At 42.3% G+C, this 24946-nt stretch overlaps 1 protein-coding gene across 1 annotated transcript in view; it reads right to left on the bottom strand.

Moving 5' to 3' along the window:
* The window catches only part of LOC146173754 (phospholipid-transporting ATPase ABCA3-like), a 106367-nt gene that overhangs the window by 22996 nt on the left and 58425 nt on the right, over nt 1-24946 (bottom strand). Inside the window, exons 12-18 of the mRNA XM_084585259.1 lie at nt 24063-24218; nt 21157-21367; nt 15918-16170; nt 14291-14343; nt 12303-12759; nt 10960-11402; nt 1363-1593 (exon numbers count right to left, since the gene is read on the bottom strand). Of these exons, the coding sequence (XP_084441385.1) occupies nt 1363-1593; nt 10960-11402; nt 12303-12759; nt 14291-14343; nt 15918-16170; nt 21157-21367; nt 24063-24218 (1804 nt within the window). The remainder of the gene's footprint in view (nt 1-1362; nt 1594-10959; nt 11403-12302; nt 12760-14290; nt 14344-15917; nt 16171-21156; nt 21368-24062; nt 24219-24946) is intronic.

The following is a 24946-nucleotide window of genomic DNA, read 5'->3' as shown; positions in this document are numbered from 1 at the left end:
AGAATATAGTAGTCTGAGATTTCATCGTTCGATAAACTTCTAACGAAACAATTTTTTTCGTACGTTTGAAAATACCATGTCGCATGACAAATATTTGAAGGTCGTCTTAGAATGAAAATTTGAATGAAAAGGCCTCATTTGCCCACGCGCACAGCGTAACATGAAACCAGCACAGGATGCGTGATACTGAAAGAGATTGTATGAGCGCTGCCCGTGATAAGATGGCTAAGGATAATTGGACACAACGTTGCGGTGCCACTCAGAAGCACAGCCACTCCGTTGCATCTTCTAACTGATCGTAGTAATCTGGCGGTACTTAGTAGCAGTAAAAACATTCATTTAAAACAAATGGTTGAGAGGTTAGGAACAGGATGGATCGGGTCACCATCACGGATCTTGTCTAACTGATGCCTCGCCTCTAGGTCTCGCAACCAAGGCTTTGTGTGCCGCGGGGTCGGAGCTAGACAGGGCTCCCTACAAATTCATCCACTTTGTGTGTCCCTTAAGAGACAAGCCTTGGTTTTCTAGGAAGCCCACAAAATATGGTGAATATCTAGTTGTAGTCAGAATACGTTCACTCCGCGGAGAAATTTATTTGCGTGCAACCTAGCTGGGCTTCTCCAGGAAAGTGTTTCTAACCACTAATGCTAGACTCCTTTGGTTTATTGAGTCTATTAGCTGGTGCTGAGAATGGTTTCTAAATAGATCTTAAAATAGCGCACAGTTGTGAATGACCTGTACACAAGAGACCTTTCCGACTGTCCAAAATAAGTAATGTTCCTCCACATTGATACATTTATTCGAGTTACCCCGAAATTTATGCCTCTCAATACTTTAGCATATTTTTTTTTCCATAAAATGGCAGGGCGCCAGAACATTTATTTATTCTGCAGTTGTAATGCTACATTTGTCTTGAATTTACCCTTTCGGTTTGCTTTGAGCTGAAAAGGTGTGGTTTCGTTCTTTGCAATAAGTCTTTCTCTCGCTCTGACGCATTCATTAAAAAGAAGGAGCAGTTTTCGAAAGGCCAGTAATACCGAGGGGTATTGTTGTGAAAGAAAACAGGGGTATATAATAGAGTAATATGGCTCAGAAGATGTGTATTGGAGCACATGCCTTGGGGCGATATGATGCATTCTCAGTGGCAATCTTAAAATTCCGGCTCTACTAAGTAAACAACTCCTGTTTTACATCTCTTCACTAAAAAAAAATGTGCACTAGTGAAACATCCGTAAGGTAGTTCCTTCTGCGGTTCTTAAACTAGAAGAGACGCTGCTGTAAAAATAAGAGCCCTTCATTCCAGATTCCCGATAGCTTCAATTGATAACTTCGAGCCGTGTTAGGTTAGGTTACGTTAGGCACCTGACAGACCGTGGAGCAGAGACCCTCTTCTTGAAATGTAATTTGCGAGTGCAGTAGTGGCATTCTTCAGCTTCCGCAAGTCCTCGCTGCAGGTCATCTCGCTGTTTCCGGCGACAGAGGTCTTCACCAAGGAGGAGAGGAGTGCGTAGGGTGGGAAAAGCAGGAAGATGGTGTCAGCGTATCTGAATCCGATCATCGCAACGAACCCCTTTGCTAGCGCCGATGACACACCTGGGCAATAAAACAACCAAACGCTCGCTCAAGGAGCGGGCTCATGCAATGAGAAGAATCATGCAAGGAAGGGTGGGTAGGTTGCAGAGTTGTATCTATGATATCCCAGCAGAAACCAATGTTCATAACAAAATCATCTTGTTCTAAATGATATATTATATCAATATCCTTACGACATGTTGCACAACTATGCATTACTTCAGTCCCACCCGCTCATCCCGTGCCTTCCCTGCTTCGCATCGTTCAAACTTTGAGCGCAAAAGCCGTCTGAATCCTCGTTCACAATTGCGTTGGATGGACGTAGGGTGCTCACATTATATATGCAGAAGGGGGGTATGGCAAAAACGCGTTACTATATATCATCCTTTAGACAGTTTAGGCCTAAGAGAATTTGGGATTTCATTACGCTTATATTAATACATTTTTGCGATTTGAGAACGAACAGAATTTAAAGCAAACCGTTTCAAAGTTGTATATTAAATAATCTTGCCCCTTTAGTTTACCACTGCTAAATGTTTTGCTTGCCATTTTGAGCAGAAGCTTAACATAGGATGAGATCATTTTATAAATAATAATTAGTTCACAGAAAGGGAAATGCACAGTATTTATTTATTTGCAATACTGCCAGTCTCTAGTTGAGACCATAGCAGGTGGGCATTACATTCATAATATCGACAAAATGATGATGACCAGAAATAAAGCAGCTCTACAAAGATACAGTATTAGACAATTCTTAAAGCACAAAAACTGAAAATGTGTTATCGAATTCGCACAAACAGCTCACAAATAAAGAACACATACAAGTTCAAAAACGAAACAATGGGATAACAGGCTGTCGAACAAGCGAACGAAAAAAGAAAGCGAAATTTGTAACCGAATAATGTCAGATCACACCGTGGCCTGTAGTTTGGAACAAAAACTTGAAAATGAGTCAGCGTTAGTAATAGATGAGTGCAGGCAATTCCATTCGCTTGTTGCCAACGGGAAGAAAGAATGTTTAAATGCATCACTGGGACATGAAAATTCGGTTAGCGTGAACGCGTGATGGTTTCTTAACTCTCGCTTATGTGATAATGAAACATACTGTGATAAGTCGATGTTAAAGGCGCTATGTAGTAGTTGATATAAAAATTTTAATCGCGCCAACTTTGCTCTTGCTGATAGCGTTTCGAGCCCGGATATTAAAGCTAGTTCGGTTGATGAATCTGTTCGCTTGTATTTGTTATGAATGAATCTTAGTGCTTTACGCTGTATTCTTTCAAGCCTCGAAATGTTAGTAAGAGACTGGGGAAACCAAACGGTGTTAGCATATTATAGTGCTGGTCTAATAAAAGTCTTATAAGCTAAAAGTTTAGTTTGTGCAGGGGCTAGGCGGATACATCTTCTAAGAACAAATAACTTGCGCAATGCTGTAGCAGTGATGTTACTAATGTGTTCGTTCCATCTAAGATCTGAAGTCAGTGTGACACCTAAAAATTTGTGTTTGTTAACAAAGGTACGTGGAATGTCATTCATTTTATACACGAAATTAGAAGGCTGTTTTTTCCTGGTTACTGCTAATGCTACGGATTTCTTTGTGTTGATTGACATCTGCCAGTTATTGCACCATTGTTTCAATAACTGCAAGACTTGTTTCTGTGGACCCCTGAGCCGCACCGCAAGGGGAGGAGAAAGGTTGTAGTGAAAGTGGAAAGAGAGAAAAAGAAGCCGTAGTGGAGGGCAACGGAGTAATTTCGACCCCCTGGGGATCTTTAACGTGCGCTGACATCGCACAGCACATGGACCCCTCATCGTTTCGCCTCCATCGAAACGCAGCCGTCGCGATCGGTTTGACTAAATTTCTGGGGTTTAGCCACCTAAAATGGCTCAGGTTATGAAAGACGCCGCGGTGGAGGGCTAAAAAGTTCAGACCACCTGGAGTTCTTCAACCTGCATTGACATCGGACAGCTCACGGGCGCCTTGCATTTCACCTTCATTGAAAAGCGGCCGAGTACAGAGATCAATTATTCACGTACAACGAGCTCACTAAGCACTTATATCTAGGCAGACGAGTATTTCCCCTCCCGGATAAGAAATTAACCCGCAGCCAATCAGTCACGTTACGCTTGCTCCAAACGAACTCATACCCCAACCCCTGGCGCTTGAAGCACATCGACCCAGACTACAACGGACAACATGTGTGTGAACGCTGCAGTGACCGTGTAGACGTAAACCATATGCTGTGTGGTTGTGCATCGAGCGGCGCCTACGCCAAGAACAAGGAACGTTGGGACAAAGTGTTGAAAAGTGCTTCACTACATGATCAGCTTCGGGCTGTCGAGGAGGCCAGCGCGGCGGCAGAGAGCTTCGGGCTCTCTGTGCCGACGTGGGAGCTGCCTTCTACACCTGGCGCCTAGCCGAGTGTCATTCAGGACCCCTACTGTGGGAAATAAAGTTTTACCAAACCAAACCAAAAAAGCGGCCGTGATGGCAAGGACGTGATCAAGCGTCCTAGGATGAAGCTGTCGAGCGTCCTACACCCTACGTCATCGCTCGCGGCTAAGGAAATTTCATAAATATGCCGAAGAATAATGTCGCACGGAAACAAATTACAAATAATCTTTTCACGCGTGACGAGATAGCAGGGAGTTAGTTTAATGCAAAGACTTGAATTCAAGAAAAAACAGACCATGGAAGGCAAAAATTGCGTCGCACCAAAAAAAGCGTACGCCACGTTTAGGTAGTCTAGTTACTATTGTAACTAGGATACTTAAACGTGTTTTTGAACTTCTGCAAGAGTTGAATGAAGGTAATTATGTACCCGCAGCATATCGGCGGGATATAGTCACTGCCACAAAACCAAACAGCAGTAGTTAGCAGTACCTCCAAAAAGCAACTCAACGCATTCGTGTTGCTTCCTACGTACCTGCTCTGTTTCCACCTTTAAAACACGTGCCCTTAGTTGACGCCGAAATGTAAAATCAAGTCGGCTCCGCTTGTTCCACCCCTACAAGGAAGGGCTCTATATAATGCACAAGCTGCGCAAACTTCGCACTTTGGGGCACGCCTTATGCGGGTTCTTGAAGAGAAATTTTAGCGGGTATAAATGGTTATATTTTCAAGGAGTAGTATGAGATTAAGACGTCTGAAGAGAGTAGTGCACTTTCATGTTACATTTTTCCCAGGGTTTCTTTGTCATACGTGAACTACTACTTTTTTATAAAAAAATATTTGTTTACTTTAGCAAGGAAAGTAAATATACCATCACGTCTTTGCCTCACTGATGTTTCCATAGAGGTTATCAGACGCAAACTCTTACACGGGACTCTATCTCACTTCTTCAGTCCCTGGGAAATGAAATTATTCTCTGTGCTAGCGAAGATTATTCAATGTCCAGGGGCATAAGATAAAATGATATCTGAGATATAGCTTTGATTGTCAGAACTACAGAGTCTCAGTATTTTGATATTACGCGCTTTAACGTTTAACACGTAAACAAAGTTTTTTTTATTATCGTAATAACCGTTGCTGTATTTCCTAATCGGAATTAGCAGAGCTATAGTTTGCGCGTAGTTAGCTATGAAACGTGAGCGAAGGATTTGGCGCTGAGAGGCTAACAGACAGCTTAACTTATCAGACAAGAAAAGTGCGGGAATATGGAAAAAAAGAAATGAAATCGTACAGAATCCATGCATATACTGCAACCAACGGTAACAAAAGGTTTAGGTTTAGTTGAGTACCGGTGTTGGCTCTAAGAAAACTGAAACGCATCACTAGTATGACAGAAAACCAGCTGCGACGATGCGTATCGGAAATTATCTAAGGATAGGGATAGTGCAAGCGTCGAGTGTATGCTCACTAGAGCTTTCTCCGTGCCCTTTGTATGAACAATACGTGCTGTTCAATGCAGCCTAGACAGCAGCATAAAACAGTACTGTACAGGTTTTTGCTTAATGTATCCGTTCGCCCGCAGTGCTGCTGCTTGCTCCGAGGGCAATTGGAGATGTGTGTGAGCTGTTACTGAAACTATTTTGATTCCACTCCGATAAGACCACAAGGCAAATACGTGCTGAAGAGGCTCATTTATGACGCTCACAGTTTAGACGATAAACTCCACTCTCTGACTATTCATATTTACTTTATTTATTAAATGCTACCACCTGGCTCTTGGCTACCACCTGGCTCAAAGCAGGAGTGGTTACAATGTTCTTGAAACCGTGCCGAGTTCCATTTCACCGGCAGAAAAACAGAGCATGCGGTTGACATACTAAATGCGTAGAATAAAATCCATAGTTCGAAAGGCACCGATAGACATACGGCTGACATACAAAATGCACAGAAAAGAAATACAAAGTTTTAAAGGCACCCAGACGGCAAGAAATAAATGAAGCACCACCGTTACAACCCAGTCGAAAAAAACTACAGAACTGTGCCAAAAATACGACAAAATATCCTGTAGTTCTGTCGTAACCATCAGATTTTCCTGTAGTTCTGTAGTACTTTTCTGTAGTTCTGTAGTTTTTCTGTAGTATATTTCTTTTGTCTGCAGTTCTGTAGTACTTTTCTGTTGTAACTACAGTCATTTCTGATGTTACTACAGAATGTTCTGTAGTCACAACAGGTTTCCCGTCAAAACCCGCACAGAAATTCTGTCGTAACATCAGAACATTTTCTGCAGTTTTTTCCGACTGGGAAGGAAATATGTGCTATCACAGATAAGGTGTCACGGCCTTTACAAAAGATTCAACGGATGACGCATCAACTACTTCGTAAAGTAAGGCGTTCCACTCGGCAATAGTTCTGGGAAAGAGAAAAGCGGTAAGTAACTTGCGGCATTACAATTGTCTTACTGTGCTTTCCCTCGTTTTTCTGCATTCATTACATTTCATGTAAGTGTTAAAATTAATTCTTACATGATTCCTAATAATATGGTACATCATTTGTATGCAGTGTAGCATACGGCGCATTTCTAGCGTTGGGAGTCTAGCTCGCATTCTGAGGTCCGTGACAGAGACACCTCAATTGTAAGCGTTGTAGATAAATCTTAGTCCTTCTATTTTGCACCTCTTCAATTTGATTTAAGTTTTTCTTGGTGTGTGGGCCCCACACAGTGTCTGCGTATTCGAGTAATGGCCTAACGAGCAATGTGAAGGCTGCAAGTTTTGTTGCACTGGTGCAGTGCTTCATACAGTGTTTTAATAGCCAAAGCTTTTTCAGTGACGCCGAAACAACATAATCGACATGTGCGTTCCACGCTAACTTTGAGTCAATTATAATACCCAGGTATTTAAAACTGTCAACCTGCCTGACATCCACATTATTAATTTTGTAGGTAAGTAATAGCGGATTTTTCTTTCTTGTTATCATGATATGAGCACATTTTTAGGCATTCAGGCTGATACGCCAGGCGTTGCATCAGTGCCTAATTGCCGAAAGATAATCACACAGGACAGCCTGATCGTGCCCAGATTCAATGTTCTGATACACAACGCAGTCATCAGCAAAGAACCGGCATTGTACAGAATTCAAAGATCATTTATATACATCAAAAAAAGAAAAGGGCCAATGACAGCGCCTGGCGGTACTCCGGATAATACAGGGGCAGGGGAGGAATTCGAGTTTCCTACATAGACATACTGTTTTCGTTCAGATATATACGAATCAAGCCAGCTCAAAATTTGCTGATTTTGTAGTATACTTTTTAACTTCAGTATTAACCGTTTGTGACAAACCCGATTTTAACTTACTAGAGCTCGCAGTAGAGGGCTTTAGAGGCGTTAGCATATATAAATTGAAATTCCAGAGCCCATTATGTTTCTGAAGATGTTTCCTAAGCAGCATCCGGTGTCTTACCAAGAAAGTACATTATTGTCACTGTAAAATGTATTGCTGCAGTGAGCGAAGCCGCCTTCTCTGCGATTAGGTAGGCTGCTCCAATTACGGCAGGTCCGGAACAAAGGAACACGAAAAAGTAGTGCCCTGGAAAAGACAGCAATAATTACTCAATCAGCTTGAGGAGAAATAAAACGGTAGGCCGATTTTGTCTTGAAAGGAGATCCTTGCGGACGGCACATTTTAAGCAAGGCGCAAGAATGCGCGATGAACGGAGGTAAAAAATTGTATCAGGCCTTAGGCGAAATTTTCAGGCGCCAGACGATTTCGGCAAACGCTGTGTAAAGAAATGCGATGGCCTATGATATACATTATGCATTGCATTAGAACGGCATACTCTTTGACATGTTAATATATCTCACCCCGCCTCTACGCCAAGCTATATTTGGAATCTATTTTCTGCAGCTTGGCACATTCGTAGTAGTGACTTTTCATTACCAAACTGGTCGTTACAAGGATCACCTTCTGAGGTGTAGCGTGGATGGTGTCCCACCAAGACAATTCATCAAACTAGCGCACAAATAATATTAAGAGACTGGGGAGAAAAGACAATTGTGGCTTGCCGCGCATCGACATGGCTAGCATATAATATTATAGAAAGAACAGATCAGCAATAAGCAAGAACGTACAGGAGTATATTCGCACTCAAATTATTCACTTTCAAAAACTACAATAAATAGCTTACGTAATGTACAGCTGGCTGAATGCATACAGCGTTGGGTGCTGCTAAGAGCACAGTTAGTCTATAAGCAGTAAGGAGTAATAAACGGTAAATCTCCAATATCCTTCATCAGATTGCTTAAGTATGCCATTTATTAGTTTAGCTGATTTTCTACTGTCGTTCAGATGAAAAAGAAAAAGAAATATGATTCCCACAGCGAACATGAGAAAACCGCGCACCGCCCGGATCAAGTTTTTTGTGCGCGGTTCCGAATTATGCCCCTATCCCCGCAACAAAGAATGTGTTTGAAGCCGTTCGGTGTTGTATTAAAGTCTGATTTGGTTTGTTTTGGTTAGTGGGGTTTACCGTCCGCGTCTCAGTCCATGAAAGGAAAGGCGTTGCAGTGGAGGCCTCCAGAATGCATTAAAACCAGTCATTTGACATATGTCACCTGCGATATCCAGGCGCACATATTCTTAAGTGCGAACCGCACACTTCGGTTGTGGAGAGTTTGCTGAAGAAAATGCCGGCAAGCTCTATTTCCTTAAGGTACATTACGCTTGAAGGGTACATTTTGAAACTCAGACAGAGGGAAACAGTTTTCTGCTGTTACATATTTTAGAGCATCAGCCTATTGCCATTCTTTGAGGTCATTCATCAGCGCAAGGTAGGTAATGCGCATGCGTCGGTTTCATCTGTGCCTCTGCAGAGCTGCTCCACGCACTCACTCCTGCTCGCCGTCAGATTGGCCTAGAATGAAGTCAGCCTCATAATAACGTTACCACCAGCTCCCCCTTCGCCTCGCCGCTGGTTTGTTCCTGCGTTCTCATCGCCATACAACGGCTGCTTATTGGCGGGGCTAGTTGGCGCATTATTTCAAAAAGGACAGTGCGCAAAACAGACAACACGGAAGACAGAAATGCGAACACATGTTCTCGGGTTCGTCATTGTTCTTTCCGCGTCGTCTGTTTTGGGCACTACCTTTTTTAACGAAACCCGCGTAGTCGAACACGGTTCTGTCGCATTGTGGGGCGAGCACGCAACCACTCCGCCAAAAAACCGCAATGCTTCTCTCCGAATAAGTACGGGCCTAATCAATGCATTGCCTTATGACTGTCAGCTAATTTGTAAGTGATTCATTAAAAAGAAACTATTTACGGAAGTAATGCTTTAGTCAGTAGCAATGAGCATTGCCGCTTCCCTTACCTGTGATATGGCACTCTCTGGAAAATTCCATCGAATAATTCTATGGCGCTGCTGCAACAGATGGCGCTAACTGCCATCCGATACAAAGCATTGTAAATCCATTCATCGTCATCAAAGCATAGGGGTTTAAGACAGCAAACGGTGCCCAATAAAGCTATCACGTCCAATTCTGAGAGCATAAGTTTTAGCGTCGTCCGATGTTTTTCGCCTAACCGTTTCGTAAACAACCAGGAGAAAGGTGTTTATAGCCATAATTTGGGAGTACCTCAGGTGAAAGACGATTGATATATTCTCCTCGGTAATGTTGATAACACACTGTTAGTTTCAGTACCGACAGAAAAAATCATAATACTTGAAAAAAAAAAGAAATCGCATTTCTAGTGATAGTATAAGTTTGGAAATATCGCAAGAGTGTTACACCTGCAGACAAAAAAATTACCTCTACTGTTAATCAAGTCCCAGTCGAAAAAACTACAGAACTATGTTAAAAATACGACACAATATCCTGTAGTTCTGTCGTAATCATCAGATTGTATTGTACTTCTGTAGTACTTTTCTGTAGTTCTGTAATTTTCTGTTGTAAAGCTCTGTTGTCTGTAGTTCTGTAGCACTTTTCCGTTGTAACTACAGAAACTTTTAATGTTACTACATAATGTTCAGTCCTCGCAGCAGGTTTCCTGTCAAAAACCGCACAGAAATTCTGTCGTAACATCAGAAAATGTTCTGTAGTTTTTCCGACTGAGGTGAGCTTTCCGAATTCGCAAGCAATGCATTGTAGCAGGTCACAACGAAAGCACAAAATTGACTACGTAAGTAATCAGATTTCTGCTGCGGCAACCAGCTTTTCAGTGTATGCAGAATGTTCATCGCCATAATTTTTGGCAATTTAAAACTGGCACATAATCGGTGCTGCTCCTCTATGCAACCAAGGGATGAATATAAAACCGCCATAAGTGGCTTGCAAAGGGCGAGGCAGCATTCTTCGGGATAATTCATTTAAACGGCCTATTTGTATATTTCTGTTTTTGTTCTAAGAACCATTACACCCACAGTCAGTTGGAACCATAGCATTTATAACTAGTGTTGGCTCCAAATACAAAAAAAATCACAATATTACTTGCAGACCTTGTAAAAAAAAAACTTTTAAACTAACGCCGACCAATCTACATCACACCTACAGCTACATGGAAATTAGGTAGTTTTAAAGATGCCGAAAAGGTATTTTTTCTTTCACTTCATTCGGGCCTTCATTCCACATATAGCTTCATTATATTCTAGGAGTCTCCTGCCGTACCTATTATAACAAGATGGTAAATTAGATAAACTAAATGAACTCCAGATAAAATCTAAATAAACTAAGGGGCAGCTGATGTTTGATCTTAATATAGTGTTTATTATTTCAGCTAGCTTCAGTTTATGTGCCATTTAAAGCGGTAGGATGCGAAGCTGCTGAAACAGTGGCGTACTGTGTTATGTACACTTTGAATAATTTATTCTACTAAAAGTTATTCGTAGCTCGAGTGCAATATTAAGTTTGTTGCCTATAACTTCTTCACATTCGTATTCCAGCCATCACTGTATCAATCGCAATCCAAGTGAAATTGATTGTTGTATTATCCGGACTTACCGCCAATGGACGGCGAGTAATTGGAGAAGGCGAAGTGTACCAAGCACCACAATGCTGAGAAGACAGAGTGGTGCATCATGTCGAAGATGAAGTGGGCGAACACAAATTCCGCGCCCCACATGCCGGTCATGAGCTGTGCATCACGGGCTCCACACAGGCGCTCGCTCGCTGGGAAGGCCGCGTAAGCGGCGAAGGCGAGCGAGTAGAACAGCGCCGGAGCAAACATCCAGTACAACCACAATGCGGGTTCAGCATTGGATGGCTCTCCTGTTTGTAAGTACGATTCTTGTATGTAATAGGGTACGGGCCCCTGCCGATAGACGATGGTGGCTCGGATGAACGCTGTTGTCTGCGACGTCACTTCCCGCAGTCTGGCTGTATGCAGGAGGTTCACCAGAATATGAATTGCGATCTTGCTTGTTGGGTTCGGCAGCAATGTTATCCTGGAAAAAGTCAGGTTTATTTCAGCAGGTAACTGCTTCTGGCGGCATCTACGTTGTTGTCTTTTCTTCTTTCAATTTAGCTGCCTTTTCGCAAAGTGTCATTCTTTTCTAACCAGAGGAAGAATTATTTAATTCAGAAATGTTGCGAATGCTGTCGAAACAGCCCCTTATGCAAACAAATAATCTCAGCGATGTCCAATTTTTGGGAAAACTTTTAATATTGAAAATTCGATTGGAGCTGCATTGTATTATGAGGCATGCTATGTCTAAAAATGTTAAACTTCAAATCCGTCAATTTCAGACCAGCTATGTATATAATAAAAAGATTCAAATCTTCCTTCGAATTTACCCGCTGTTGTAAGATTCAAAAAAAAAACTTTCCTTTTATCGCCCATATAGTGAACAATTTAGATCACAAGGTTTGTTGGCTTTGGACATAAACAATCCATGTCATGTTATGCAAGCTTTGAATTTTGCAAGGCTCATTACCTAATAATTAACAACTGACGGACCGGTGAACAACTGGCACTACCATCAATCTAAATGAAATAAACAGAAAATACCAGAGAGAAAATAGGCAGACTCATTCAAAATATGCGACTTGATTTTTGTAATATTATTATATTTATTTTTGACTCTGCAGGTCTAGTTTCCAGAATTGTGTTGTCTATTGAGTGATTACTACCGAAACGACAAAACTTACGATCGCTCTAAAATACTGCTTGTATAACTTCTAGGGCAGAAATTGTCTTGCTTAATAAATTCTGACACTGTTCAAATTCGGCCCGGAGTTTCTGAATAACAACAGACTTTCGCAAAAAAAAAAAGCATGTAAGCTCTAAGGAATGTTTTATGGTAAGTATCTCTTCCAAACATATATTTTGTAGAGAATGCACTTACGTATGATTTTCGAAACGAGCTGCCATCAAGTAGGTGGTGATAAATTTGGCGAAGTCTTCTTTGGCGATGACATCTATTTCCTTGTCTACGTCGACTGTTCTTCTTACGCTTGAACCTTCGGACTCCACCAGCACTCTGAGTCCCTCGCTAAGCTTGGAGGCCGGCGACTCACCCACCACGATCACGGATCCCGGGTGGTGGTCAGCCAGGCGCAGATGTAGGGTGGCATTGCTTCCTTCCACGTTTCTCTCTTTCAGGGGGTCGGTAGTTTGTCCAGATGGCAGGGGTGTAAGCCAGCAAAATAGGGCCAGCATGGTGAGAGGTAGCACCGTGCTGCTGATCAGCAGACTCCAGCTACGTACCAAGCTGATTGACCGCTTGACGAAGAGAGCGCAGAATACCCGCAACATCGTCCTCTGCTTGGTAATTGGTGCGCAGACCACGTCGATGTCCTCCTCTGAAAATAGGATCGATATCCCAGCGAACTCAACTCTCAGCGATAATAAATACGGTTATCGAAGTTGCTTGAAATCATACCACACTTCTCTATCAGACCTGAAAGAAGCTTTATTGACCATATTCGCAATGTCTACGTTAAGTGGAATTCACCTGAACTGCCCTTAAAAGTCCAAAATATTATTCAGCCTATGCTTATTCAGGGGCCAATTTTCGACGTTACCGCCCACTCTCTCATGGCCACATAGGTCGGCGCTGGTGATAACCGAAGCATAAATCTGGCGCATGGCAATGGCAGCACAGCGAGGTGTGCTGTTTTTCTGGATAACAAACAGTGCACAGTCCTTAATTTGTATTTATAATTATGCACCAAAAGATATTCTATATGTTTCGGAATGTAAGAGGAAATATGATGCAACAGATGTTTGGTTTGGGCTAGTTGGTAGCATATTCTTGAAGACATAGCGCAAAAAAGACGGGGACAACACAGATGTATTGGAAAGTTACGAGGACTGATTGCTGAGAATTAGCATAATGCCTATGAGGGCCAGGTCTTTGCCGGCACAGAGAGTCAGGCTCACCAGACGTTGGAAATAAGTGGGCTACAGATTGGTTTTTTGAGAACATCGGCGGAAATTTGCCTGGTTGGGTTGTTGAAATAATATAGTTTGAGAAACATTAATGACAACAAGAAGTTGGCATGGTGTTAGAGTTCCTAAAATGTTATATTCATTCAGCGTGTATTACAAATTTAGAATAACTAGGGTGAGAAGAACAAAGTTGCAATTTTTATTTCATTAGGAGATTAAAGAGAACTACTCAAAGAGAGATCTGGATTTCGGGCGCTCGATCCAAGAAAACAAGAATCCCCACAAGGCATCCGGGTGACCGAATAAAAAGACTAACATAATTTATTTCAACAATAAAATAGGCAGGCGCAATTAGCTTTCTTTCTTAATTCACCACGAACTCACTGGAGGCAAGCCGAGTCGCTAGATGTAAGACAGTAAACCTATGAACTTAATTTTATACTGCGGTTTATATCCCTACTGTGAAATCGTCTTCTTAAGAACCTCATTCATGTACACTTTCGGCTTGCCGGGGAGCCAAGATTGGGCAGCTTCGTTTGCAGTAATTGTATTTTAATAAAGCATATCTTTGATTGGCACCAACATCAACGAGAATCCTGAGTCCGTGCGCTGACAGTCTCTGGAAGTAGAATGAAAATTGCACCAACTAACCGAGCTTGCAATTGGGCCGCTGCGTCTTAATGAGCTGCGTATCCGACTGAAATAAGGTTCATTGTATAGTGCTGCGGTTAGTTGATCTCTTCGTCCTGGTTTTCAAAATAATTTATTCTTGCTGCTGTCGGAAAACGTGGATTTCAAGTGCTATTATTCAAAGGGAACGTTGCAGTGAGTGAAAATGCGACCCCCGAAAAAGAAAAATATAAATAAGTGTAAGCATATTCTCTGTTCAGTGGGTAGTTATGGGCAGTCATTTTCTCAGGAATCTGCTTTTATGATACTTACCATCTACAGGAAGCTCCTGAGCCTTCCCTCCTTGTACCCAGTCCAAGCTCATTCTGGAAATTGTGGGGTACTTCTATTACTTTTCAAACTCATTATATAAATAAAATTTCTCTTTAGCAGCTCCTGTATATATCGCAGTGAACTGCACAACAATCTAGAGCTCAGCTCACCAGTGCACCTCGAAGCAGCTACCAGTAACAGCAGCTCGTAGATACTCAGCTGCATAAGTGAGCTCTTATTGCCTCAGAAACCACCCGACTTATTAATGCTAGATCATGTTACCTCTCAAATGCTTATAGGCAGGTGCGCCTATTATTTTTCGCTTGAAACACAGACAACATCGACGCCATGTCGCCAATGATAGATGTAATTTTATTATTAAATTTAGGAATTGAAAGTCATAACCTTTTAGCTGCAGGGTAAATCATCCAAAATGTCACAGCTAAATACCACAGGGATGATGAAGCTCATCGCAGACACTTTTGCAAAGGACGTTTTGAGAGAATGCATTCAATTATATTTAGGTGCTTACCTTCATAAAGCTCTTTGAGCCCAGTGAGTGATCATTCAATAACAGCATTTTAAGTATAACATGGAGGCTGATAGAAAAAGACAAGTATTTCGGAAAGGTGTTTTATCTATGATAAAGAAGTAATGTTGACAGAATGTGTCGGAAACTTGTATCACCCTATTTCTATTTCTTGGTGCCGGCTAAATACATAGTAAAAACAAGGGCTAATGAAATAATATTTAAACACTCTAAGTGCGCTTAAGGAAAAAGGACAGCAAAGACCAATATTGTAGAGCAAAGGTACGAGAAAGAAAAATGATAACAATGCAAGAAAACGCAATTTTGGAGGATTATCTGTGCCTTCCAGGGCAGAGCTGATATATTTCACCTCGAGATCAACTCTGTGTTATAAACCTAACTGTGGCGAGACGTGCCATCTTAAACGCATTGCGTGCTTACAAAGCCTCATGCACGTACGTTATAGTGGAACTAAACCACAAATAATTGTTGGTCCGCTACGAGGCTCAATAGTCAAGATGACAAGCTTCTGATCCGCAGTACCCGTGTCCCGCGCCTACCGGCAGCTGCGTTTCAATGGGGGCGAGAAGGAGAGGTGTCCACGTGCTGTGCAATGTCCGTGAACATTAATGATCCTCAGGGAGACGAAATTGTTCCGTAGCCCTCAGCAACGCCAGATCATTCTGCATTCCATTGTCAATCCCACCTACCTCCCTTCCCTTTCAAGCGCGGCTCAGGTGTCTATGGAGAAGTTGTGAGAGATATTGCACTTACCCTTTCCTTACACCAAGAAAGACATTCTCAAAATAATAGCTCAAAGTTTCACAGTATAGATCCCTGTTTCCTAGTAGGTGCTAACGTAGCAGCATGCATTGGTCCCTCTGAATTTACTATGCAGGACAAAGAATGCTAGCGTTGGTGCAAGGGAGGAATGATTCCTTGGTCACAATACTCACCAGTAGAATCTCCCGAGTTTACTTTTCTGGTTATACAAAACAGGACTCGGAGCATGCAAGATTGCAGCACAGTGACAACTTCTCGAACCTCTTCGCCATGCTTCATTCGCTAATTCATTAACAATTAATGCCATTCACTCACTTCAAGTAAACATCCTTCATAGTGGCCACAGATACGCCCATGCTTTCGATGCCGAGCTTATTTGAAGAGCCTTCCAGCGCCTTGAACAAGACGGGGAATTGTTTGCACTCCATAGTGTTGAGAGCGATGGTAGCGTCGCTTTGCTTCTCATCTTCGACGGTAGCTCCGGGTGCGTTTTTCTGAATCACCTCGAGCGCGTCCTTCAAGCTGAAGCCCTTCGGACTCTTCACCAATGTAAGTTTGTAGCCGATACCTGCGGGCCCGACATCAGCACGCATTGTAATAAGGCATGTTATCAGAGCAACTGCACCCCCTGTAATGTTTTATTTGCCTTAAGAAAGGCGAAATCATTATAAATTCCCGTACTAGAAAAGCCGGTGTCATTTGACGTTTGGCCTCCTGATGGCAAGAACATCAGTTGTCAAACAACAGTTTGACGTTAAAGCTATGATTTCATGATGTAATGACATCGACGCATCAGAGACGGGAGAAACCGACAGTTAAGACACTTTTATACATGTCAGTTCTTTATATGTACTGGCCATTTTCGGATCCCAAAAGTAGTGTCAGGTTTGCCGACAATCGTGTAAGCATTATCGAGCAGCAGTTTGTCCACCGTACTGGTTATTGTCACGCGAGTTGTGATTTCATGTCGTGTACACCCAATCCAGTATTTCCTGCCAAGAGAACCCTATGGCCAGTCACAATAGCATTAATGATATGGCGCCGGAAGATGAGCCCCCTAGGTTGAAAAGCGTCCCACATGTTACTGGGGATGAACAAAGGGCGATTCCTAGTAGCTCCACGACGATAGAAGCGGCTGAGCTAAAGCCAGAAGGACGCTCAGTTGTGGATGTGTCGGGAAGCGACCGAAAAGTCCGATGTTGCAAGGAGATATATCACACAGCAACATGGAATGTAAGATCTATGACGCAAGGTAAACTGGATGTCGTCACGCGAGAAATGGACAGATTGAATATTGATATCTTGGGTATCAGCGAGCTCAAGTGGACCGGAATGGGAGAATTTAACTCCGGTGACCATTATGTCTTTTATTGTGGGCACGAATCCAAGAGAAGGAATGGGGTCGCTCTCTTAGTAAACAGAAGAATGTGCAAAGCAGTGCTAGGGTACAACCCCAAAAACGACCGAATGGTTTCCTTTCGGATCCAAGGTCACCCTCTCAAAATAACAGTTATCCAAGTCTATGTACCAGCCACTACTGCTGAAGAAGCTGACGTTCAGAGATTTTATGCGAACCTGCAATGCATTTTCGACTGCACTGCATCATCAGACGTCATTTTTATGCCAAGGTCGGGAGTGAAGAAATATCCGGAATTACAGGCAAGTTCGGTCTTGGTGAGCCAAATGAAGCTTCGATTGAGGAAAACGCAGCAACCTAGAAGGCCTTTAAGGTATGATCTGAATCAAATTTCATCAGAATATGCTGTGGAAGTGAGGAATCGATTTCAATAATTAGATCTAGAAGACAGAGAGCCTGAAGAGATGTGAACTGATGTTCGTGATATAATACAAGAAAGTGCTACTAAGGTAGTTCCAAAGCAAAAGAAATGCAAAAAAACTAACTGGTTATCTGACGAGGCTTTGCAAATAGTTGAGGAAAGGAGGATGGCAAAAGTTATGAGGGAAAGAAAAAGGTACAATGTTCTCAATTCGGATTTTCAGAAAATAGCAAGAAGAGATAAGAATGCCTTTCTGAACATACAGTGCCAAGCAGTTGAAGACAACCGCCAATTAAGGAACACAAGAGCTCTGTATAAGACAATCAAAGATATCAAAGGAAGCTTCTGTGCTAAACTGGGCATGATAAAGGACAAACGAGGCAAGGACCTCACTGAAGCCTCAGGGATAAAGAAGAGGTGGCAGGAATACACAGAAGAACTGTACAAGAAGGACCCGAATGTGCAAACCCAATATAAGACGGTTGTGATTACTGATCTCGAGCCGGGCATCCTGAAGAGTGAAGTTTAATGGGCCTTAGCCAGCCTTGCTAAGAACAAAGCTAGCGGAATTGATGGCATTCCAGCTGAGTTGCTTCAAAACCTCAACATTGACGCTGTTAACATTCTACATACATTATGTCAGAAGATTTGGACAACCCTGCAGTGGCCACAGGATTGGAGGAGGTCAGTTTACATCCCCATTCCAAAGAAAGGCAGTGCCAAAGATTGTTCGAACTACCGCACGATCGCGCTTATTTCGCATGCTAGCAAGGTGATGTTGAAAATCCTCCAAGGTAGGCTGCAGCAGTATGTGAATCGGGAGCTTCCGGACGTGCAAGCTGGATTTCGGAAGGGCAGAGGAGCTATAGACCAAATTTCCTGCTTTCGCTGGAACATGGAAAAAGCAAGAGAGTTCCAGAAACCCATCTGTTTCTGCTTTATTGATTATGCGAAAACATTTGACTGCGTAGATCACAGCAGATTGTGGCAAGCTCTCCAAGAGATGGGAGTTCCAATTCACCTCATCTGTCTCCTCAGGAACCTGTATGAAGGGCAAGAGGCCAAAGTCAAAACTGGGAATGGTCTTACTGATTGGTTTCCGATTGAGATAGGAGTGCATCATGAGGAAGGCCGGTCTGGACGAGTCTTCAGCTGGAGTGAAGATTGCTGGAAAACGCTTCAACAACCTTAGATATGCAGCTGATACCACTTTAATGGCAGAAAGTGAAGTGGAACTCAAAAGATTTCTGATGCGCGTACAAGAGCGTGAGAAGTTTGGGCTTAAATTGAACATTAAAAAGACAAAGATCTTGGCGTCTTGCCCTATCTAGTCCTGGAGCATCAAGGGACAAGAAGTGGAAGCGACAGATTTTCTCCTCTTGGGCTCCAAGATTACCCCGCAAGGAGACTGCAGCCATAAAATTAGGAGACGCCTGCTTCTGGGAAAGAGAGCCATGGCAAGCCTTGACCACCTAGTAAAGAGCAGAGACTTTAGTCTGCCAACCAAAATCTGTATAACACGTTCTATGGTCTTTCTAGTTGTGATGTATGGATGCGAGTGTTGGACTGTGAAGAAGACTGACCGCCGAAGAATTGACGCGTTTGAACTGTGGTGCTGGTGGAGACTCTTGAGAATTTCTTAGACTGCCAGAAGATCAAATTAGTCGATATTGTCGACCTTAAACCCTGACTGCTGATTGGAGGGTCAAATTCTAAAGTTAAAGCTCAGCTACTTTGGTCACCTGATGAGAAGAGGAGTCGCTGCAGAAAGATTTGATGGGAAAGGTTGAGGGTCACCGGAGAAGGGGTAGGCAGCGAACGCGATGGTTAGATGGCATCCTCGATGCTCTGCAGATAAAGTTATGTGATGTTAGGAAGTTAGTGAGAGACCGGTAGCGTTGCGAAACATGATCCATAAGGTCACCAAGAGTCGGACGCGACTGAGCGACTGAACTGAATAGAACTGAACTGAACTGACACCTTTTAGTCAATTCGAATGCTAGCTCGCAACAACTAGGTAGACTGGTGAAATACGCGCCTCCAAACAAATGCTTTATAACTCATGTATCGCCAATTTGTCTCACAGAAGACGTGTTACCGCAGGCCGTAATGAAATCGTAAACGTACACAAGAAAGGGTTTCATATATGTCACAAATAGGCTTCCGAAATATTTTGGAGCAGGGGTATAAGCACTCGCACTGTTAGGTACGTTCAGTGCAGTGTTTGTACGTCAATCCTTTTTCTTCCCCAGCACCATTTATGTGCAGTGTGCTGAATTCCTTAGAACCCTGTGGATAAGAAATTTCATCGTTATATAGTATTATTGTGCCCAAAAGTTGAAAATATTAAATTTCTTCCATATAGCTTTTCATATAGGGTTCTACATATTCTGAGAAGGCGGTTGCTTTGCGTTTTTTAAGGAATGCAGCCCGTGGAGGGAACCCAGACCATGAGACGCAAGCTAAATGCACTGGTTTCGCGTGTCTTTTGTGATCATGCAATGCAGCGTAGATCGAGGCGAGCATGAAGTATTCAGTAGACGCTTGCTGTTTGTGCCCTTTGCGTATGACGTCTAAAAATCAGGCCATAAAGTGGTGACCCTTCAATGAAGTTCCTCCAGATTTTAAAAAGCGTTTGTGAGTGAACTGATATTACCTGAAATAGACTCTGTTCACAGCTGGTAGCGTAAAATTCTCCCAATCTAAAAATGAATATTCTAAACATGTTGAGATATTAGAAACATTTTTCTTCTTGTAGGCCCGCGGATAGGCCCATTCACCGAAATGTGTCTTCAATGGGCCACCTTTACGGCCGGCGAAAACACCTGCTATGGTGCATAGCCATCTTTATATCCATATTCCCGCCATCGTCCAGCGCTCTAGCCCTGCGTGCTGTCGACTTTAGGGGAGAGTCTTTTCACTCTCTCAATAAAGCATGCAGTGCACCATAGCGCCAGCATGCGCCTACTTTTCTTTCTGCTACTAGTAATAAATCAGGAATAATATTCAGGCAACTTCGTGAAAGACTCTCTTCGTCGAGTCGCAACAGCCGCCATCGATCATCACTTTCCACACTTGGTAATTGCAGGGATTTACGCGTAGGCGAAACCTTTCCCAGCTTGTGTAGCGCAAGCCCCCCAATAAAATGCTGGTCCAATATTTGGGGTAACCACGCCAAGGTAGAGTAGATTTTTAATAGGGAGTGCTTATTACCTGACATCCACCCAAGCGCACTGTTAACAATATAGTGCTCTATTTACGTTAAGCCTGCTTGCCACATACAATTTCAGTAATATCGACTAACTCTGGGCGAGATGGCACAAAATTGTATCGCAGGAGCGTAAAAAAAATCTCGTACAACCGAAAACAAAAGGTGCAGATGTACATGTGTGTATCCTGCCTTTGTTTTGGTGCCTGTTAATGTTTGCCTACTTATTGTGAAAGCGATCATTTCGCCGTATCTCAAATGCTGAACATTTGTGATGCTCTGAACAAAGGCCCCATTATTTTTATAGACAACACTCTCTTATATGACACGCATAAGAACATTACTCCCCGAGATATGCCTTTTTGCATTCCACATAACAAGAGCGTGAAGCATTCGCCTTCCGGTCGGGCAAAAATAAACAGCGCTTTGATTTCACTTCTCTGTGAGAAATATACGGAATTGATTAGTCCGGTACGCGCAACTCAATCATGTTATCTACTCATGCCAGCTTCTCTATTATGAACACAGCCCTTGTGTACATGTGATGTTGACCAGTGAAGTTGCTTACCGCAAGCCTTCTTGAGGAATGAAGTCGAGCCGCTACAGATTACCCTACCGCTGGCCATGATTACTACCTGGTCACCAATGGCGTCTGCTTCTTCCATATCGTGCGAGGAGAGAAGAACAGTCCTCTCTTTAGCTACAGCTTGCAGTACGTCCCACACCTTCCGCCGTGTCTCTGGGTCCAATCCGGTCGTTGGCTCATCGAGCACAAGCACCTGCGTAAAAGAACAATCAACTAAGCTAATTTTTGCTCAGCTTCCATTTGGGCTGTGAACCTAATGAGCAAGCAAAGGGACATGATGTGAGAAATAATCACGTATGAGTGAGAAAGAATCACGTATTGTCCTTCCTTCCTCACTCACAATTTTAATGTTCTTTTATGAAATAGCTGATAATAACTTTCCTAATGTTGTGACAAAATCTGCAAGAAGTGCTTTTACCATAGGAATACAATTGGGGCGTTAAAATCTACAAGCAAACAAACGTGAGCACCGATAGTTCAAGCATTCATTTTTCAGTTGTTCTTGCAGCGAGCGAACACGTAATAATTATGCGGATGAAGAATGACGTTAAAGCAGAGAAATATTATTAGAGGGCGATGATAAAGGCCATATTTTAGGACAAAAAGTATTAAGCCAGCATTTTCGCAAAAGAAATTAACACAAGATTATAAATGGCTTGAGCCAAGAGAAATGGTAAAATGTAAAATGTTTACTACCGACAGCATCTTTCTATGTATAACTATACATATAATGACCAACTCGAAGACCAGCAGAATATGAAGGACACTTAGCCTCCGCCTTGATGGGTTTCCCGCGATGACGCAGCCTATCAACTGACATATAAAGCCACGCATAAACATTCAGTGTGAAAGTGGCTGCGTGGCCTAATGGCAACCTGCCCTACTCAGTACGAAATCCTGTCAGGCTGATTCCGATATCACTCACCCATACGAAAGAAGAAACACGAGTTTTCAGCTCTTGCCAAATATAATATCTGGCAACCCTACGGTCAATCAGTGGCAGTTCAGACAGGATCGCAATAACCCCTTTTGCGCATACGAAATCGCAATGAAGAACATAGCCATCTGACTATAGTCAAGTGTTTCTTATTTGGCCCTAAAATCTTTAAATGCCTACAATAAATAAGCCACAGCGACCAAGATGTCTGGCATGTCCGCTTAAGTCACATCTTCTTACATAACTCCACAGCCTCTGAATGTCTTTCTCGGATCCATTTTCGGATCCATGCAAGGTATATGCAAATGTAAAATATACATGCAATAATTTAGCTAGAATCAGAGAAAGCATAAGCCGATCAGAATCGCTGATGAAGGGAAGAAAAACATTGTCCGTTTGAACATCATTGCAACCCCGACGCATGTCATGCACTTCATCCAAGATATTGTTGGTTGTAGACCTCCTCTTATGTGATGAACACATTCGTGTCAGGACAGTGCTAACCAGAAGAAGTGTTGAGTGGAATTAAGGACATGATTACTATTTTAAAGACATGATAAATATTATGGAGCCTCAGAAAACAGCACTACACTAAGTTGTATAGAGATTTTCAGCAGTATGTAAAGATTACACAAAGTTTAGTAATCACAATTTTTTGCACGCTAATTTTCAGTCATTAAAAGTTTTTACACAAATTATTTTGCACTTTTGACCCTACAAGGAAGCATGAGGGCATAATGATTCAATATCTTGCTAAATGTAATTTTAGCACATTTGGCAGAATGAGGATAGACTGTGGCCACACCATCCTTGTCAACATCACTGAATTTATATTTTAGTGCGTTTAAGTAAAAACACAAATCGAAGCGACATGACCACGTCTTTAATTTTTCATGAACATTATAAGTGATGGAATGAAAGGAATAAAATTTGTTTTGCGTTTTTCGCTACAATTATTCTCAAAAAAACTTGTACACCATACGAGGTGGAGAACGCCGTATTTGCCATTTCAAGAAGTTGGAAGTCCTGCTTCTAGCGCACTAGACTGGTGCCGTAAAAATTTTTCGACTCAATCTACGCAGCCTTAAGTTATTGGATTGCTGTAAAAAGTGCATTCTTTCCAGCTGTTTTATGTAAAAACCGCAAAGTTTGCACCAGGCGTGAGGTTGCAGAAACGTGGAAGGGAACAAACCGATCAAATTGCGAGCAGTATTGTCCAGAATCATATGGTACATGCAAAGGGATAAGCAACCAATACAAATTACCATAGCTCACAGCAATATTTTATTTTAAGTTATAATTTGTGTCATCCTTTCATCATGCGCACAGAAAACTGAAGATCATTAAGTTACGCCATGGCCCAAACAAAAAATAATGAATGAACTGCGATAGGCTACTGCGGGTGTGGTTTAATGCTGCCGAGGAGCCCCATTTCAATCGTAGTGGCTTGAAAGGTGTCCGAGCCCGTGCGTGTAAAATGTCCGAGTTGCCGAAAATAACCTAAACTTTTATGGCGCTTATAACCAGTGTTAGGCTTGAAGGTGTGAAGTCGAGTGCGCAGTGGATTGCAAAGGTTGGCACGATTAAAAACTATGTATTGCCGACATTACCTCCAGAAAATAGCTTCTTTTCTTCATTTCCCTTTTGATTATCTCTGCTGCTCTTTCGACTAGATTGTTTTTCATTTATTCTACTCAACTAATTGTATTGCCAAATGGTTGCTTATTACACAACAACCTGAATGTTTTCAATCAGACACCGCGGGCGTCGTCGCTATCCATAAACGCCCAAATCTTGACCAATCAGAACATCTGTTTTGTGATAATTGAACTCTATGGGAAGTTTCACAACTGGTACTATTAAACAGCTCTGACATAAATAATATATGAGCACTCGCTAGAACAACCAGTTGTTCTGGACCAAGGGCCCAACTCCTCGCTTGTCACCTTACCTTGGGCTGTGAAACAATTGTCATCGCGATGCTCATCCTGCGCTTCATGCCTCCAGAAAGGTCGCTGGGATAGGAGTACAACTTATCCATCAGGTCCACCGCATACAGTGTGGACTCGATGGACTGGAGTACCTCCTGTGATGACTTTCCCTTTAACTGCGCAGAAAAATAATGTTCTAAGGTATGCACCGATAATCTTCGACAGCACAGGTTTGTTAGCAGAACTCATCATTCTATGTCAGACATGTAACTTTGCCGAAAAACATCTACTTAGAAAATCTTGCGGTGCTTAAACGTGCTATATGCACACATATGTATACGCAAGTTCAGGAATGATAAAAGAATCCGAAAACTAAACACAGGTATAGTAGAAATTATGCCATCTGCATCTGTATCAACCTCACCAAATAAGAATTATTGAGCATCACTGTTATAATAAGTGCACACACCATTTTTTCCAGTGGAATTACTTTTATTCCGGTAGGTCATAAAAATGTAGAATATTTTAGAAATAATTTTTACCAGAGTGAAAACTCAGCATTACATCTTTTTTGTTTGAATTATGCCGCAAATCTACCACGAAATTTACATTGTACAAAGAAAAAAATTGACTTATCTTTGAGCGTCACAAAATATTACACATCTATCAAGCTCAATAAAGCATATTCTTTAGTTGTTCGACATATCGAATAATGTATAAAATTTCGTTAGGATTTAGACATTTTTAACTTTTGTATTGAACTCCAAATGTAAAAACAGCGTCACCGAAGCAGACGTTTCTGTGAAGTGCCACATGCCGGCGCCTGCAGGATGCCGGTAAAGGTAAGCAAACCTCCTTTTCAGTTGTAGAATGATTGCAGTAAAGTCGCTGTTGTGAGTCCCTA

The sequence above is a fragment of the Amblyomma maculatum genome, chromosome 11 (assembly GCF_055883805.1).
Source record: "Amblyomma maculatum isolate TAMU_Amacu chromosome 11, ASM5588380v1, whole genome shotgun sequence".
Lineage (NCBI taxonomy): Eukaryota > Metazoa > Arthropoda > Arachnida > Ixodida > Ixodidae > Amblyomma > Amblyomma maculatum.
Note: the sequence above shows the minus strand (reverse complement) of the source record. Positions and strands in the feature narration are given on the sequence as shown.